This window comes from Onychomys torridus, chromosome 14, assembly GCF_903995425.1.
Source record: "Onychomys torridus chromosome 14, mOncTor1.1, whole genome shotgun sequence".
In the NCBI taxonomy this organism is placed as follows: Eukaryota; Metazoa; Chordata; class Mammalia; order Rodentia; family Cricetidae; genus Onychomys; species Onychomys torridus.
Window position 1 is genome coordinate 52,174,974 of NC_050456.1, and position 16,514 is coordinate 52,191,487.

Below are 16,514 nucleotides of genomic sequence, written 5' to 3' on the forward strand. Positions count from 1 at the left end.
AAAAAATCTAAAGGTGCTACAGGTTCAAGATGGAGAATTCTTCTATCCCAATGTTCTCAGCTTTAAAGGTACACTTCAGAATACCTCCAGGATTCTTGTAAATACACCACTGCCAAGGGTACACCTGCAAAACTGCCTGGGGGGCTTGGCCTCAATTCTGAGTGTTTCCTTAGAAAATCCTACTGTGTTCTAAAGATGGATTTGTCCTTATAAAGAAAACCTCCCCCAGGACCAGCACTCGTCACAGTGCTCTGAGCCAGCTGGGAGTGAGGATGGGGACACTGGACGTACTAGGACTTAGGTACTCGCTAGATGAATAGAACAGTATGAAAAACAACCAGCACTCAGATGCATGGTTGAAGAATCGGAGGAACGCAGGCAACCCAGGGTCCTGCCTCCACCAGAAGCCAACCACTCGAGTCTACAGCAGTCTTCAGGCAATTTCTCCTGACATGTATTCTCTCTAAAGTCCTTACTGCCTCAAAGGGTGGTCTCCAGACCTGGAGCTTGTCAGAAATGTACATGAGAGGCCTTACCCCTGGGAATTTATTTTCTTCTCTCTCTCTCACACACACACACACACACACACACACACACACACACACACTCTCTCTCTCTCTCTCTCTCTCTCTCTCTCTCTCTCTCTCACACACACACTCTCTCTCTCTCTCTCTCTCTCTCTCTCTCTCTCTCTCTCTCACCCCACATGAGCAGAGATCAGAGGAAACTTGTGGGAGTCAGTTCTCTCTCCACCACGTGGGTCCTAGGGATCAAACCCAGGTCTTCAGGCTGAGCAGCAGGAACCTTTTTACTTGCTGGGCCACCCTGCCAGCCCAACCCATCAGATTCTATAATTTGACTAGCAATCAGGTGACTGGGCCACACACCCAAGTCAGAGGCAACACTCTCAGACCCTGGTTCCAAGCTGAAGGATGGATGGATGGATGGATAAATATGGCTGCTCTCACTTACCCACAGCTGAGGCAGAGCGAGGAGCAGGTGAAGTACTCATCTGGAAAAAATGAACTGTACGCCATCTGGTCATCAGGGATTTCACCGCTGAAGCGGTCGCTCAGTGCCTGCCAAGGAGAAAAGGTGATCTGTGAAAACCTTCAGAAGCATAGGCTCTGGCTCTTCCTCGCCTGCCTTTGTAGGGTGGCCCATTCACTCCTAGCAGACTTCTTGCAAGTACCGCAGTGGAAGAGGGAGCCCCATCCATGAACTCCTTACTCTCCTTCCCGCCCCAATCTGCACCAAATCTCACCACAGCAAACCTTGGAAAAAGCAGCCCATTGTCTGAGAGGTCACAAGTAAATGGTTACTCTCATCCCTTAGTTGCCTTAGAAATCACAAGCATCTCTCCCATACGCAGCATTTTACTTGAAGCCATCACAGATATGGATGCTCACTTCCTTTGGGAAAGGACTCGGGTAGGAGCCAAGAAGCGAGCTGGGAGTGTCCTAGGCTTCCTCCCCTTTCTAACCACTGGCTCCCCCACCGATGTTACTAGGCCACAGAACTATCTGAACACAGGAAAAAATGAATCTGTAAGAAAAAAACAGTAAGGATGCCATAGTATTTCCCCGTCATTCCTCAGCTCTATTAACCTAAAAGTCAGCAAATGGCCAAACACTGAAATGAAAGAATCAAGTGCTTGAGAAGCAGAGAGAACATTATGCAGTGCCTTCCATTTCAAATCGATTCCACTATAACTCTGTGTCTTCAGCTTAATGACACAAATAATAATGGCTGCCCTCCAGCGCTTTCTGATGGTGTTTCTAACTGCAGCATTCCAAGCTGGAGCGGCCAGGCACTACACAGGGAAGAAGAGGGAGCCAGTAGGAAACAAAGCATGTGCAGTTAGCCTTTCAGTGGAAGACACGGAAAGTGGAGGTGAGAGCTGGAGGACAGGGTGAGCAGTTGTTGTTGTTGTTTGGTTTTGAGACAGGGTTTCTCTGTGTAACAGTCCTGGCTGTTCTAGAACTCACGCTGTAGCCCAGGCTGGCCTCGAACTCACAGAGATCCGCCTGCCTCTGCCTCTGAGTGCTGGGATTGAAGGTGTGCCACCGCCACCGCCCGGCTTCTGGTCTCGCCTCTTTCACTCTGGCCTTCCCAACCACTGAAGGCCACCTCTTCAGTCTTCTCGGGAGCACCAACTGCACCAGACACCTGAACTAGGTACTAGGCAGGCTAAAGCAGAACACTGGATATTTCACGTTTCTCCCAGGTTGGATCACAGACACTACACATCTCCTCCAAACCCTAGCACGGGTCCTCAAGGCAATCAACCAGGTCTCCTGGGGGGTGAAGTGACCAGCATCAACCCCCACCCCCCTCTTTCTCGGTCCTGGCCCTGCCCCAGCCTTTATCTCATAGGCCCACGCAAGTTTTATTCCTTTAAATGGCCAAACTTTTGATAACTCTAAAGGCTGTGTTTCTCAAACATTGTTGACATAACTAACTTGAGGATAACTATGGGAAAATGGACAAACATCATCTTATTAAGTTACCAAAAGAGGGGTTGGGGATTTAGCTCAGTGGTAGAGCTCACAAGGCCCTGGGTTCGATCCTTGGCTCCAAAAAAAAAAAAAAAAAAAAAAAAGCTACCAAAAGATTTAGGAAGTTTGTTTTTTTTTAATTTTTTTATTTTATGTGTATGGGTGTTTTGTCTAAATCTATGCCTGTGCATCACTGTGTGCCTGGTGTCTGAGGACACTTAGAAGAGGGTGCTAGGTCCCCTGGGACTGAGTTAAAGATAGTTGTAAGCCGTCATGTGGGTGCTAGGAATTGAACCCAGGCCCTCTGGAAGAGCAGCAAGTGCTCTTAACTGCTGAGCCATCTCTCCAGTTAATTTTATATTTTAAAAACCAACAAGATATAGGATAAAAGTGTGATGGCTCATTGTGACTGTCAACTGACTACATCTGGAATTAACTAAAACCCATGCAGCTGGACACATCTGGGTGAGATTCTTCTTGGTTGGGTTTGAGGTCAGATGACCCACCCTAAATCTGGGCCACACGCTCTGGTGGCAGCCCACACAAAAGGACCTGGGAGAAGGGAGCTTTTGCTTTTTGCCTGCTTGTCCTCACTCTTACGGGCAAGTTCACCTATCCTGCCCTGAGCCATTCCTTCACTGGAGTTAGAACCCACCTCTCCAGGATTCCAGTGTGGACTGAAAACCGCAGCTCTCTAGAGCTTCCGGGACTCCAGCCCCAGACTGGACAGCCCAGACATCCAGTCTTGTGGACTGAGCAACTACCAGATCCTTGACCTTTCCGTGCGAGACAGCCATTGTTGGACTACTCAAATCACAACCTGTAAGCCGCTAGAATAAATTCAAGAGTGTGTGTGTGTGTGTGTGTGTGTGTGTGTGTGTGTGTACACATGTTCATCAGTTCTGTTCCTTTAGAGAACCCTCATTTAAAAAAAAAAAAAGGAAATTTTGCACAACCAAACCCAAGGCCTGTAAAGCCATTTCAGTGTGTGGCTGACAGCTCTGCACTGTATCGGTTTCCTTTTTTAGGATGGGTCATGCCTGCACCACTTTCCTCACTAGATTTTACAAACAACACTAAGAACCATGTTAGCGGCTGTTGACATCCTTGTCATTGGTTTTGATGATGGGATTGTTTTCCTCCCTTCCTAAGTCAGTCTCACCGCCTAAACCAGACAACGCAAAGGACCTAAGAACCTTTCTCAGACTGTATGCTTAGAATCCCAACTCCTGGAAAGATGGCTCAGGGGTTAAGAGCACTGGCTGCTCTTCTAAAGGTCCTGAATTCAATTCCCAGCAACCACACGGTGGCTCACAACCATCCATAATGAGATCTGGCGCCCTCTTCTGGTGTGCAGGCCATGTCTTCTGGTTTATGCAGGCAGAACACTGTATACATAATAAATAAATAAATCTAAAGGAAAAAAAAGGTGCAGGCAGAGAACAAGAACAAGGAATTCAAGGTCATCCTTATCTATATAGTGGGTTTGAGGCCAGCCTGGGCTAATGAGACCCTGATTCAAACAAAACAAGGTAAAATACCAGCTCTCTTTACTGGTCTTCATGGCTGCTGGCATCTGCAGGTGAACACTTACCTGCAAGAAACTGTTTCTATATCTAATGAAGTGTCACAGAAAATACAATAGAAGGACAGTCAAGGAACATGGAATACGCTACAGAAGGCATATAGCAATACTTTAGCCTTGGAGGTTTTGCAACAGATAGCCCAAAATCTAATTTATATTTGTTCTCAGACAGTCTCATGTAGCCCAGGCTGGCCTCAAACTCACTCTGTGGCCAAGGCTAACCTGAACTCCTTGATCCTCCCCTACCACCTCCCAAGCCCCAGCACAAAGGATGCCACCGTGCTCTGGCAATACTTGTTTCCTTGAAGACAGACAGCATCAAATCTAGCTGGCATGAAATCAATACGTGGGTTTTATTCCGAGGAGGGACTTGTCACCCAGTAACACCAACAGAACACTTTCTATCCTATCATCCCAAGTAGCTCAGTTCACTACTTTGAAAAGTTCTCTATAGAAATGCTAGTGGTGGCGCACGCCTTTAAACCGGGACTCCTGAGGCAGAGGCAGGCGAATCTGAGTTCCAGACCAGCCAGGGCTACATAGTGAGGCTGTTTCAAAACAAAACACAACAACACGATCCTTTTAAAGTGTCTCTCAGCTTTTCCTGAGACAAACTGTGGCTTTTTCCCATGGTACTCATGCCCTTAAATGCAGCATCCTCTGACCCCAACAAACTGCTGGCTTACATCGTCAAAGGCAACAGTGACTTCTTATGACGTCAGAGAGAACTCTCACTCAGACCAGGCTAGCCCTTCAGAGGCTGGGTAAGAGCGCAAGTGTGCTACTTCCTTCCCACGTTATAAGCCGATGGGAACATGTCCGGCCCCGACATGCTTCAGGAGGACTTAGAAACAGAGTGTATGGGATAGAATAGTAATTAAAAAAAATCAAAGGTAGCATACTTTAGACATGAGGCTAGAGAAAACCTATCCTCCTTCCACTGTAATTTTTTCTAGTATAGACGTAACCTACTACCTGACGCATTGGCTCAGCCAGGTCAAAACTCCCAAACCCAGGCCTGGGGATGTACAGGCATGAGGTCCTCAGTCCCCAGCACTAAAAACCATTCCCAAACCTCACATCATTCCATGGTTCTTGGTCTCTGCTCCTCCTCAGGTCTCAAGCTACAAGGGAAAGGCAGGGAAGGGCTTCTCTTGAGAGTGCCTGTGAAAGTATTTGAGGCAAAATTGGAGACCTGGTTGCCTGGAGACCAGATGATCTTGAACTTTAGTTGCCTTGGCAACAGCAGGGCCCTTTCTATTGTACCTTTAAGGTTAGCCCCAGTTATCAGGAGCTGGCAGTGGAAAGTCTGGCTCCAAATGGACATTCTTCGATGCTGCCACCCTCCAGCAATAACTTCATGAATATTTAACAGATGCTTGCTAATGTGATGGAATTGGAAAGTCAGAGTTCCTACATTCAAGGATCGGAGGCTAAAGAAGGTATCGCTTGACACCTACTCGGCTTCAACCTGAAAGTGCATCTCAAAATTATTGAGACTGGTAAGTACAGATATCCACAGTTAATTCCATTTTCAATTCCCCTTTCATTCAATATTGACTCCCCTACTGGACTGGGACTTGGGCATCCGTGAGGCACCTTACGGGTATCTAGGCTGGTGCTACAGTGGACCTCACGTAAAGGGGCAGTTATCACAACCAGAGAATGGTACTGGGCCTGGAGAGCATCACGTGTCCACATGACAGGGAAAGTTATCCTGTGAACAGGGAACCATTTCCAGGCACCATTGGACAAGCCACTAGTGGCAGCAGACATCACTGATACTTGTGCAAGTCTCGACCAGCCCATACTCCCACTACTTCCTCCTCCTCCTCCTCCCAAGTCACATTTCCAAAGCCATCTTTCCCATTCAGTAATGAACAGTGAGAGTACCTGCCTAAGGTGTGCTAGGGCCACCCAAACCAAAAAGAACATGGAGGAAGGCCAGGAGCTGCAGCACATACTTTAGCCCCAGCAAAGGTGGGACGGTTTCCGGATTATTAGAAGCTAGCCTAGTCTATAGGGCAAGTTCCAGACCAGCCAGGGCTACAGAGTGTGACCATGTCTGTCTTAGTCACTGTTCCATTGCTGTGAAGAGACACCAGGACCAGGCGACTCTTCCAAAGGAAGACATTTAATCGGGGCTGGCTTACAGTTCAGAGGTTCAGTCCATTATCATCATGGCAGGAAGCATGGCAGCACACAGGCAGACATGGTGCTGGAGAAGGAGCTGAGAGTTCTACATCTGGATCAGCAGGCAGCAGGGAGAGAGACACACTGGGTCTGGCTTGAGCATTTGAAACCCCAAAGCCAGCCCCAATGGCACACTTCCTCCAGCAAGGCCAGACCTCCTAATTCCTGTCAAGTATGACCTCTCCCTAATGACCGAGCATCCAAATATGAGCCTAGGTAGGCCATTCTTATTCAAACCGCCACACTGCCCTCCCGCCCCCAAAAAAGAAAAGAAAAAGAACAGCAGCTACCCGTTGACCTTACGCCAGCACCATTCTCACTTCCGTCTGCTAAGTGCTCATCTTATAGGCATGAACCGCACTGGACATTAATTACTGTTAAAGGGTTAGCTACGCATTATAGCTTTATAAAAAGGTCACCAAGACGCACAGTTAATAGGGGGAAGTCAGACACAGACTAGTATTGTGATATTATGAAAAATAATGTCTTGGTTTCTGGCTTACAGCTCCCAAAGCAAGCTCCAGAAACTTAGAATTCACAAGTCACTAAGTACACTGAGTAGGGAGTGGAGATGTGGGAGGGGGAGGGGAGAGGGGGAGGGGAAGGGGGAGGGAAGTCGAAGGGGGCGTAGTGAGAAGGAGAGGAGGACAAGACAGTAATGAGGGTAAATATGGTCAAAATACATTTATATGTGTATGAAATTGTCAAAGAATTCATGAAAATGCTTTAAAGCATAATTCTCACATGGTGTGTGACGGCACATGCTGGGAAGCCTAGCACTAGGAGAGACAAGAGGCAGGGGGTCACAAGTTCAAGACCAGCCAGTTACGTAAGACTGTCTCCAGAAAACAGAAAGAAATAGAAACTAGAATTTCTCTTCCATCTCATAGGAACTCTAACCTAATCTCCCCAAAACTTGCCTGACTCAGCATCAACTATAAAGAAATTCTCTGATCTACTTCTGTCTGATAATAGTCATATTTCCCTGCTCACGCCAGAGAAATCCTCTCCCCACCCTGGAGAAAGCAAGGAGACCACAAAGAATCTACACAAACCTTGCTGGGTTGCCTCACACAGTCCAATTGACATTAATAAGTTCAAGCCCACTCTAATGACAAATGCTTCAGCAAGGTTGACCAGGCATATCCACAGTATGATGAGGTCTTCATAAAAAGTCAAAAGCAAGCTAGATACGGTGGCAGATGTCTTTAATCCCATCACTCAGAGGAGGCAGCAGCAGGTGGATCTCTGTGAGTTCAAGGCCAGCCTGGTCTACAGAACAAGTTCCAGGACAGCCAGAGTTATATAATAGAGAAACCCTGTCTCAGTAATAGTGATGATGATGATGATGATGATATAAATTTTAAAAAGGAACACAGTGCACCATTTTCTTCACAGGTGTCTCACAAATCCACCTTGGGTAGGACATCCAGAACTCCTAAGAGAAGTAAGTCCCTGAGCACTCACCACTGCTCCCAGCACTTGGTGTCTCCAGGATGATCTCAGCAAAACATTGGGTTGGGCTCCTTTGGGGAAGAGCTAGAAAGTGCTTTATTAGCCTGCTCCAGCCAAGTCACCTCAAAATTCCTGGCAACCAGTTACAGTCCTTTGCACAGCATGGCATAAACTCAGCCTCTTTTGAGACTGTTTGCAGTACTTAAGGTCACAATAAGGATATGTTGAGCTGGATAAATAAGTACATTCTAGCCACAAATTTAATAACAAATACTCCATAAATTATTCAAAGAGAAATTTTTGTGTCTTAAAAAAAAAAAAAGGTTTTAGAGATAGGGTCTCACTCTGTAGCCTAGGCTGGCCTGGAACCCACTATATAGACCAAATTGGCCTTGAGTTTGTGGTGACCCTCCTGCCTCTGCCTCCAGTGTACTATGATTACATGCATGCACTACCACACTAAGATTTTTTCTTTGTTTGGTTTGGTTTTTTTGAGACAGGGTTTCTCTGTATCTTGGAACTTGCTCTATAGACCAGGCTGGCCTCTCACAGAGATTCTGCCTGCCTCTGCCTCCCAGTGCTTGGATTGAAGGTGTGTGCCACCACCGCCCAGCAAGATGTTTTTCAAAAAAGCAAGGAAATTGTTTTCAGGAAACCTAGAGACCGGGTCACAGTACTGCAGAAGAGCGAGAATGGAGATAGTGAAGTTTTTAAATTAGATGTGTGTTTATGGGGAGGTGATGTACGTGCCGCAGCATACGTATGGAGGTCGGGACAGACTGCAAGCCTTGGTTCTGTCCTTCTACCATGTGAACCCTGGAGACCAAACAGGTCAACTTTTCATTTCTACATATGAATCTGCAGAAGAGCCTTAAGAACAGCTTAGGGAACACAATTCACAGTGTACGCAAACTAGCCAGCTGTGGTGGTATACACCTGTAATCCCAGCACTAGGGTGAAGGAGCTAAGGCAAGAGGATAGAGAGACAAAAGCTAGCCTGGGCTACAGAGGAAGACTCTCAAAACAAAAACTCTAAGACTAGGAACTCACTTATTGTCCACACTGTGCCCCACTGCGCCAAGCAAAGCCAGAGGGTGATAGCCAGGACCCACCCAGCTTTATGGCAAACTCCTATCTATCCTTCCCACCCTTTCCTAGGTCCACAAGTCCAACTGCTGAGTCACTGGGGAGCGTCAGCCTAGTTCCAATCTCTTGGCCAACATTCCCCTTGTCTCTGCAAGAGGTCCAATGCGAGCACTGCCTCAAGACCCTGCTCCCTTCCTACCACCCACTGCCCTGGGCCTGCAGGCAGCAGCAGCACAGTGCACACAAAGCACACAGCAGAAAAGAAGTGGGACACTCAAAAGAATGAGCTGATGAGCTTAGTACAAAGAACAGTAGATTACAGTATGTAGATGAAGAGAAAAGATTATGTTGAAGCCGGGCGGTGGTGGGCGCACGCCTTTAGTCCCAGCACTCAAGAGGCAGAGGCAGGTGGATCTCTGAGTTTGAGACCAGCCTGGTCTACAGAGCAAGTTCTAGGACAGCCAGGGCTACAGAGAGAAACCCTGGTTCTAACTCAAAAAACAAACAAGAAAAGATTATGTTGAAGTCAAAGCATTGATGGAAAAAGACAAAACAGAAAAAAAAAAAAAAAAAAAACCAGACTATTTAAATAGGATTACATACTCAACTACATGAAACTTCATGAATGATGATCACTGTTAAGAGTATAAATATACAGCACTGAGCAGCTTGACAGCGGGGAGCCAACAAGAGCAGTACACTTCTGGAATACAGAGACAATACACAATGCAGAGATCACCTGCCCAGATAAGGCCCAAAAGACAGTACACGTACACACGTACACACACACACACACACACACACACACACACACACACAAAGACCAACACACCCAGGCTTGATGGCACACCCTATAAACCAGCACTTGGGAGTTAGAGGCAGGAAGGAGAGACAGGATCAGCGTCAGCAAACAGCAAATTTGAGAGCAGCCTGAGCTATATGAGGCCCTGTCTCAACAGCGGGTACTGCTCTTGTACGGGACCCAAGTTTGGTTCCCAACACCCACAACAAGGGGCTCACAATTGCCTGTAACTCTAGCACCAAGTGATCCAGTGCCTCCTTATGGCCTCCAGAGGCACCTGCACTTATTCATATGCATATGTGTAATTAAAAAATAAAAGCCTAAAAACAAAACCAACTGCTAGGCGAGCAGTCTACTGAGCTACAAGCTCCTCCCCCTTTATCAACTGTTCCACTGACTCGAGATTCCTTCCCACTGGAGCTCCTGGCAAGCTGAAGGCATATGACAGGTACAACCTCCATTTGGACATCCTCTTCTGAACCGACTCTTTCCAGCCCAGGCTTCCAAGCACCTGCACTAAAAGTACTGGAGGACCACGCATTCTACTGGCATCCTCATGAGAAGTACCCAGGGCCGGAGCCAACTGACCTTCAGGGCTTTGAAGATGACCCCTGGGTGCCGGGGAGACCTGGTGGTATTGTTCTCTAGCAGCTGCTCCAAAGCGCGCCGAAGCCCAGAGAAGTCTGTAGGGGGATTGTATGTCCTCGTTCCCTTGTAATGAATGGAGCTAAAGGCTTCAGGGAAGCGGCCCAACTTCCTGAACCGGTCCTGGATGAGCTTCTCGGGTGCCTCTGAGGGGTGATCTGTGCAAGCAGAAACAGGCATGTGGGCAATGAGTGCCTTTCTTGAAAACAAAATTTACCTACGTTTCACTGTAAAAGTAAGATGAATTTTACTTCGCATTTGTAAAGCACATGTTTAGAATTATAGCATTTGCTTGGCCCTGACTGGAAAGGAACAAGGAGAGGGCATGGATATCTCCTAAGCTGCCACTGATTACATGGGTATGTGATAAACTGCCTTATACACTTCGGTATGATGTGCACTTGTGGATGCATATCACAGAAGAATCTTGAAAAGGATTCAATGGAAGAAAAACGTAGACAGGTAAACATAAAAGGAAAGCCTGGGTCTCCCCACTCCCTCATGTTCATTCCCCCTTTCTGCCACACCCACTGTCATCCATACACAGCTTGCTTTGTAATTACTTGCTACACTAGGCACTGAGGAAGCTCCTGATTTTTTTTTTAATTAATTAATTTATTTTTTTGGTGAGCCTGTAGATAGACTTAGCCAGTTAGCTAGTGAGCATTTACAATTGTATCCTTCAAGAACCCTGCTCTTACACGATGAAGCTGCAAAGCTGTGGCAAGCTAGCAATGCGGGTGAGTGGCTTACACACAGGCTCAGCAGCCATAGGATGGGCAGAGTCAGGACACCTTTTAGAGGTAAGATACTTTGGCTTAACTTCCTTTAACACTCAAACACTGAAGCTACATCAGTTCAAATTTAAAGGGATAGTCATTAAATAGCTGCCTTGGTAATTCTGCACTTATTCCCTACATCCAGCTCATGCTGAGATCGGAAAGAATTGGTGGGAAGTATTAGTCCCTGCCTTCTCCCAAAGCAGCCCAGGAACCTGACCTGGCCACTTCCCTTCATCCCAATATCTCCACAGGCCTTTCCTTGAGCATGCAATCACTGCTCCCAATGAATTCCTTCTGCTCACCTGTATGTATAACAGAATCCAGGCAGGGAATTCCTAAAATGAATACCTAACTCAGAAACGATTTCAACACTGTCCTAGCTTGATTTCTGTGGCTGGTCAAAAGCAACCTGGGGAAAAAAGAATGTGCTTTTTTACACGGCTTAGGCCCATCTGCATGGGGATAGTACGCCCACAGTGGGCTAGGCTCTCCTTTATTAATTAGCAATCAAGAAAACAGGGGGTGGGGCTGGAGAGATGGACCAGTGGTTAAGATCACTGGCTGCTCTTTCAAAAGACATAGGTTCAATTCCCAACACCTACATGGCAGCTCACAGTGGTTTGTAACTTGAGTCCTAGGGAATCTGACACCCTCTTCTGGCCTTCTCAGGCAACAAGGCATGCATATGGTGACTAGGCATACATACAGACAAAACACCCATACACATTAATTTTTTTTTTTCTTAAGAAAATATGGGCTGGAGAAATGGCTCCTGGTGAAAGCAACACTGATTGCTCTTCCAGAGGTCCCAGGTCCAAATTCCAGCACTCACATGGTTGGCCAACAACTCTCTGTAACCCCAGTTCCAAGAGGATATGATGTCCTCTTCTGGGCCCCCACAGATACTACATGCATGGTGCACAGACATGTGCAGGCAAACTATCCATACACTTAAAAGTAAATCTCAAGAAAATGCCCATAGACCAATCTGATTAAGCCAGTCTCCCAACTGCTATTCCCTCAGACAACATCAGGAGAACATTTCAGATCTCAAGACTTTCAGATTCAGAATGCTCCTCTCACAAACATTTTGCAAACATTCCAAAATCCAAAACCTCCGATCTTTCTTCTGTTCCCAAGCATTTTGAATAAGGAATACTCAACCCGTCATTCATTTTCCTATTAAACTCCTACCTAGCACTCTGCTATCCAGAAAAGCAGCAAGATCAAACAGAAATCTGAAAGCAAACAGCTCTGAGACAAGAAAAATGCAATGATCAATTTGCCCATTTTTTGGCACGTCTCTACCCTGCTGTCCTTGCTCTGTATTAAGGCTTCAGGAAGCCCTGTTGCTCCAGAAAAGGGTCCAGATTTCAGAATTCAAAGACCTTGGTTCAACCCAATTCTGCTAGGACCACCTTGGCTATAGATTGCAAGCAGTTCTCTGTGCTGTCATTTGGGGCTGCTACACATAGCACAGTACACAACACAGCACAAAAAAATGATGGCTTCTGGAGACTGGTTACTTCAAAAGCCTGAGCCCTTAAGACTGTAAAGACCCAGAATGACTTAGGACTGCTCAAAGGAACGATCCAGAGTCAGCATTCCCTGCTTCCTTACCTTATCTCACAGTCATTTCTACTTAGTCTCTTCCTTCAGCCTGGAAGGTCATGACTCAGTGGAACCAACAACTGGTCCCAGGTCCATCAAAACAACCTCCCTTCTGGTCCAGCCTGGCCACTGCCTCTTACCACCACTGTCGTGGCTACCATAGAGACTCCCCAACTCAAGGCATGCTCCTCTACTTGTTCCTGGGGACAGGAAGTGGCGCTCTGAAATACAGCTCTGACATTATATAGGTCTCTGCCCAAGATACTTCAGAGAACTGACCCAAGACCACCCATGGCCTGATCCTGGAGTGCAGCTCCCTCTGACACAACTAGCTATGCTTCAGATGGGCACAGCTCTTCATTATCATCTGCCACACATCTGTGCACCAAACATCTGCAGCAAGAAAGGTGGGCAATTGTCTGCCTTCATGCTGCTTCCATTCTCATAGAAAACATCCAGAATGAATAAGCACACACAGGGTGGCTCCAGGTGAGTGGAGTGCAGGATAGAGGACGAATCTGACCGCACCAGGCTCATCATGGGAAGAAGAATCAGGAGAGGCTCAGCCCAGATGAGGCAAAGTGGTCCAGAAAGGCAGAGAGCATATGCCAGGTGAGACACAGAAAAGGTGGTATAGCTAGTGAGGACGGTGTGCGTGTGTGTATGCATGTGTATATGCATGCATATATGCGTGTGTGTATGTGTGTGTGAGTGTGCGCCCACCCATGTGCATATACAAATAAATATAATACATATAAAAAAATGTGCACATGAATACACACACACACACACACACAGAGTGAGGAAAGGATCAGCTAGTGGCCAGACACATTGACAGGGGTTAGACAGAACACCACATTTAGGAGTTTAGATTACATTTGGTTTTTTGTTTGTTTGGTTGGTTGGTTGGTTTGGTTTGGTTTTTCAAGACAGGGTTTCTCTGTGTAGCTTTGCGCCTCTCCTGGAACTCACTCTGTAGCCCAGGCTCGCCCCGAACTCACAGAGATCCTCCTGCCTCTGCCTCCCGAGTGCTGGGATTAAAGGCGTGCGCCACCACCGCCTAGCGATTACATTTGTTTTTAGTTTTAGTTTCTGGAACAGGGTCTCTTTCTTTCTGCTGGCCTCAGACTTGGGCTCCTCCCGACTCAGTTTCTTGAGAGCCAGGATTACAGGCATATATGCCCATATTCAGCTAGTGGATCACTTGTTTTTCTTGGCTTAGTTTACATTTTGATGTAGCTGAAAGCAAGCAGGAATATCACAAGCTTGGGTATCTAAATTATAAATGAAGCTTTCATTTCAAGAGAGCCCTCAGGAAGGCAGACAGAGAACACATCCAAGGGCTGATGCTGAGTTTAGGAATCTGCTGCAGAAGCAGCTGCAGTTCCCAGCATGCAGCTGCTCTGGGAAGCTCCGAGGGATTTGCCCCTCCCAGAACATGCTCTTCCCCTCTTCTGCAGATTCCACTTGCAGACACTGCTTCCTCTTTCCAAGACCCCACTAAGATGCATGGTCCTCCTCTCCATTCCCACAGCTCCAGTGCTACATGTGCTACAAAACCAAGAACTCCACAGTCTCTCCAATTAGACTGAGGGTAGCAGTTTCTAGCTCTACACCTCATTGTCTAGAACATGATATGGGTACTTTCTAGGCTGAACAGACAGATGTGAACAGTGTAACTGTTTTAGAGGCCAGACTTCTATCCCTACCACATTTAATGACTATTGTTGCACCTGGTAACATGGCTCCCTATTTCTCAAAGAAACAGAGACAATAAGATAAGTTACAAACACACTCACCACACGCACCCTCACCCATTCCCCTCTCTCCTGTGACACAGGTGAACTGTCGCATCTTAAGGCCATCCCCTCCACTTGAGCGTCACGTCACTCCGGCTGTTTCTGCTCTTCTTTTGCATTTGGATTCTGAGGCAGACTGGGCCTCACTGTGGAGACCAAACGGCCTCCTCACACTTAGAGCAGTTCTGTTGCCTCCCAAGTTGTCAACACACTTTCCTTTTCTTCTGCAGTGCTCTGGGTTCAACCAGGTCCTCCAGCATGGAGGTACCTGGTCTCTTTCTTGTGTTTACCCCTCTCTAATGAATCATCTCATCAGTATACCAATATCTTAACTATCTAAATATTCAAAAAGGGAAATTCTTAGAAATTTTGGACCTTAGAAACTTTGTGGTCCTACTTCCCCGTATGAAACACTTAGAAAGTGTTTTAACATACTCACAACCTTAGTAGTGACAGTGACAATGTCTCTGTGTATCTCTTCCTTTCTGGTTTTTTAGAGAGTTTCATGTAGCCTATGCTAGCCTCTGATAGAATGGAGTTAAGGATGGCCTTGAACATACCACTCCTCCTGCCTCCAGCTCTTGGATGTCGGGCCTCTAGGCCTGCGGCACCACACCATACCTCCAGCTCTTGGATGCCGGGCCTCGGCCCTGCGGCACCTGCCTTCCTTTTGTTGCTGTGTGACAAGGTCTCACTATGTAACCCAGGTTGGCTTAAAATTCATAATCCTCCTGCCTCCGGTTCCCAAACATTGGAATTCCAGGCGTGCATCTTCCTGGCTCTTCTAGTCTCTCTTGATCCCACTCTGATCAAACTTTCCCTATCAGCATTTCAGGGAAACAGATCCGATCCCAATCTCCCAGGATCGTTAGTCCACTAGCATGTCTTAATCCTCACCAGAGTTGTTTACTCCAGCCTTCCTGGCATTTTCTCAGTCTAGCCTGGGCACAAGTCTTTCTGGGCATTCCACCGTCACCATATTGTATCCCAGAGGCCACCTCCTTGTGCCCAAAAAGGTCAGTCTATGACACAGCACTGTCTACTCACCAGAACCCAGAAGTTGCGTGTGCACAGTCTCATGGAAAATAATAACTGCAGGGCCCAGGGTGGATAAGGGGACATCCAGGCCACAGCGAGCAGTGGTAGCCTTGAGTTCCTTGGTAAAGTGCTTCAGGTAAGCTTCCGAGGCATCCCCAAGGAATTTGAAGAGGTCATTATGCAGCCGGTCGGCATGAGTCCGATAGATGACCAGGTCTGAGATGGCCAGGACCTTTAGCAGCAGCCGTGTTCTCTGGCTTAGATTCACGGTGGCCCCCAAGAGTCCTTCTGTGTCTATCACTGCTACTTTATGGACTGGGTCATAGGCTGCCCACACTCCCACTGTGCAGGACTCCTGAGCGGGGGAGGTTTTGAAGACTTCTCGGCCATAGAAGAAAGTGTGGTTGAGGGTATGGGACTTTCCATCACCAGTATTTCCAAAAATGGAAACCACCTTGAGATGCTGATCAGGTTTACAGTCCAATTTCCTAATAAAGTCCTCTTCATTTGTTACCTTTAAAAAAACAACAAAAAAAAAAAGAAAGAAAGAAAAGACAATAAAATATGGAAACTGAAAAACTAACTCCTATAAGAAACAGAGATGCTTCCCAGGGTCAAGGCCTTCCTGACTTGTAGAAGTGGAAGGTAAAGGAAGGACCAGATGACGGCTCCACCCTTGGCAAACAGCTCATGGACCCTCGGAAGCTTCCATCAGTGGAAGAACTTGGCAGCCATGAAAGAGCCAGAACCAGGGGCTGGTGACTCCAAGTGTTTACTGCTCTTACAGATGACCCAAATTCGGTTCCCAGAACCCACATTGAGAGGCTCTGCTGGGCGGTGGTGGCCCACGCCTTTAATCCCAGCACTTGGGAGGCAGAGACAGGTGGAGCCCCGTGAGTTCGAGGCCAGCCTGGGCTACAGAGCGAGATCCAGGAAAAGCACCAATGCTACATAGAGAAACACTGTCTCGAAAAAACAAAACAAAAACAAAAAAAGAGAGAGGCTCCTAACTGTCTGTAA

At 47.0% G+C, this 16,514-nt stretch overlaps 1 protein-coding gene across 4 annotated transcripts in view; it reads right to left on the reverse strand.

The window, feature by feature from the left end:
* Zfyve1 (zinc finger FYVE-type containing 1) overlaps positions 1-16,514 on the reverse strand; it is a 54,959-nt gene that overhangs the window by 13,932 nt on the left and 24,513 nt on the right. For all 4 annotated transcript variants that reach the window (XM_036206238.1, XM_036206237.1, XM_036206240.1 and 1 more), the window contains exons 3-5: positions 15,504-16,008; positions 10,208-10,422; positions 973-1,079 (exon numbers count right to left, since the gene is read on the reverse strand). In XM_036206238.1, the coding sequence (XP_036062131.1) occupies positions 973-1,079; positions 10,208-10,422; positions 15,504-16,008 (827 nt within the window). The remainder of the gene's footprint in view (positions 1-972; positions 1,080-10,207; positions 10,423-15,503; positions 16,009-16,514) is intronic.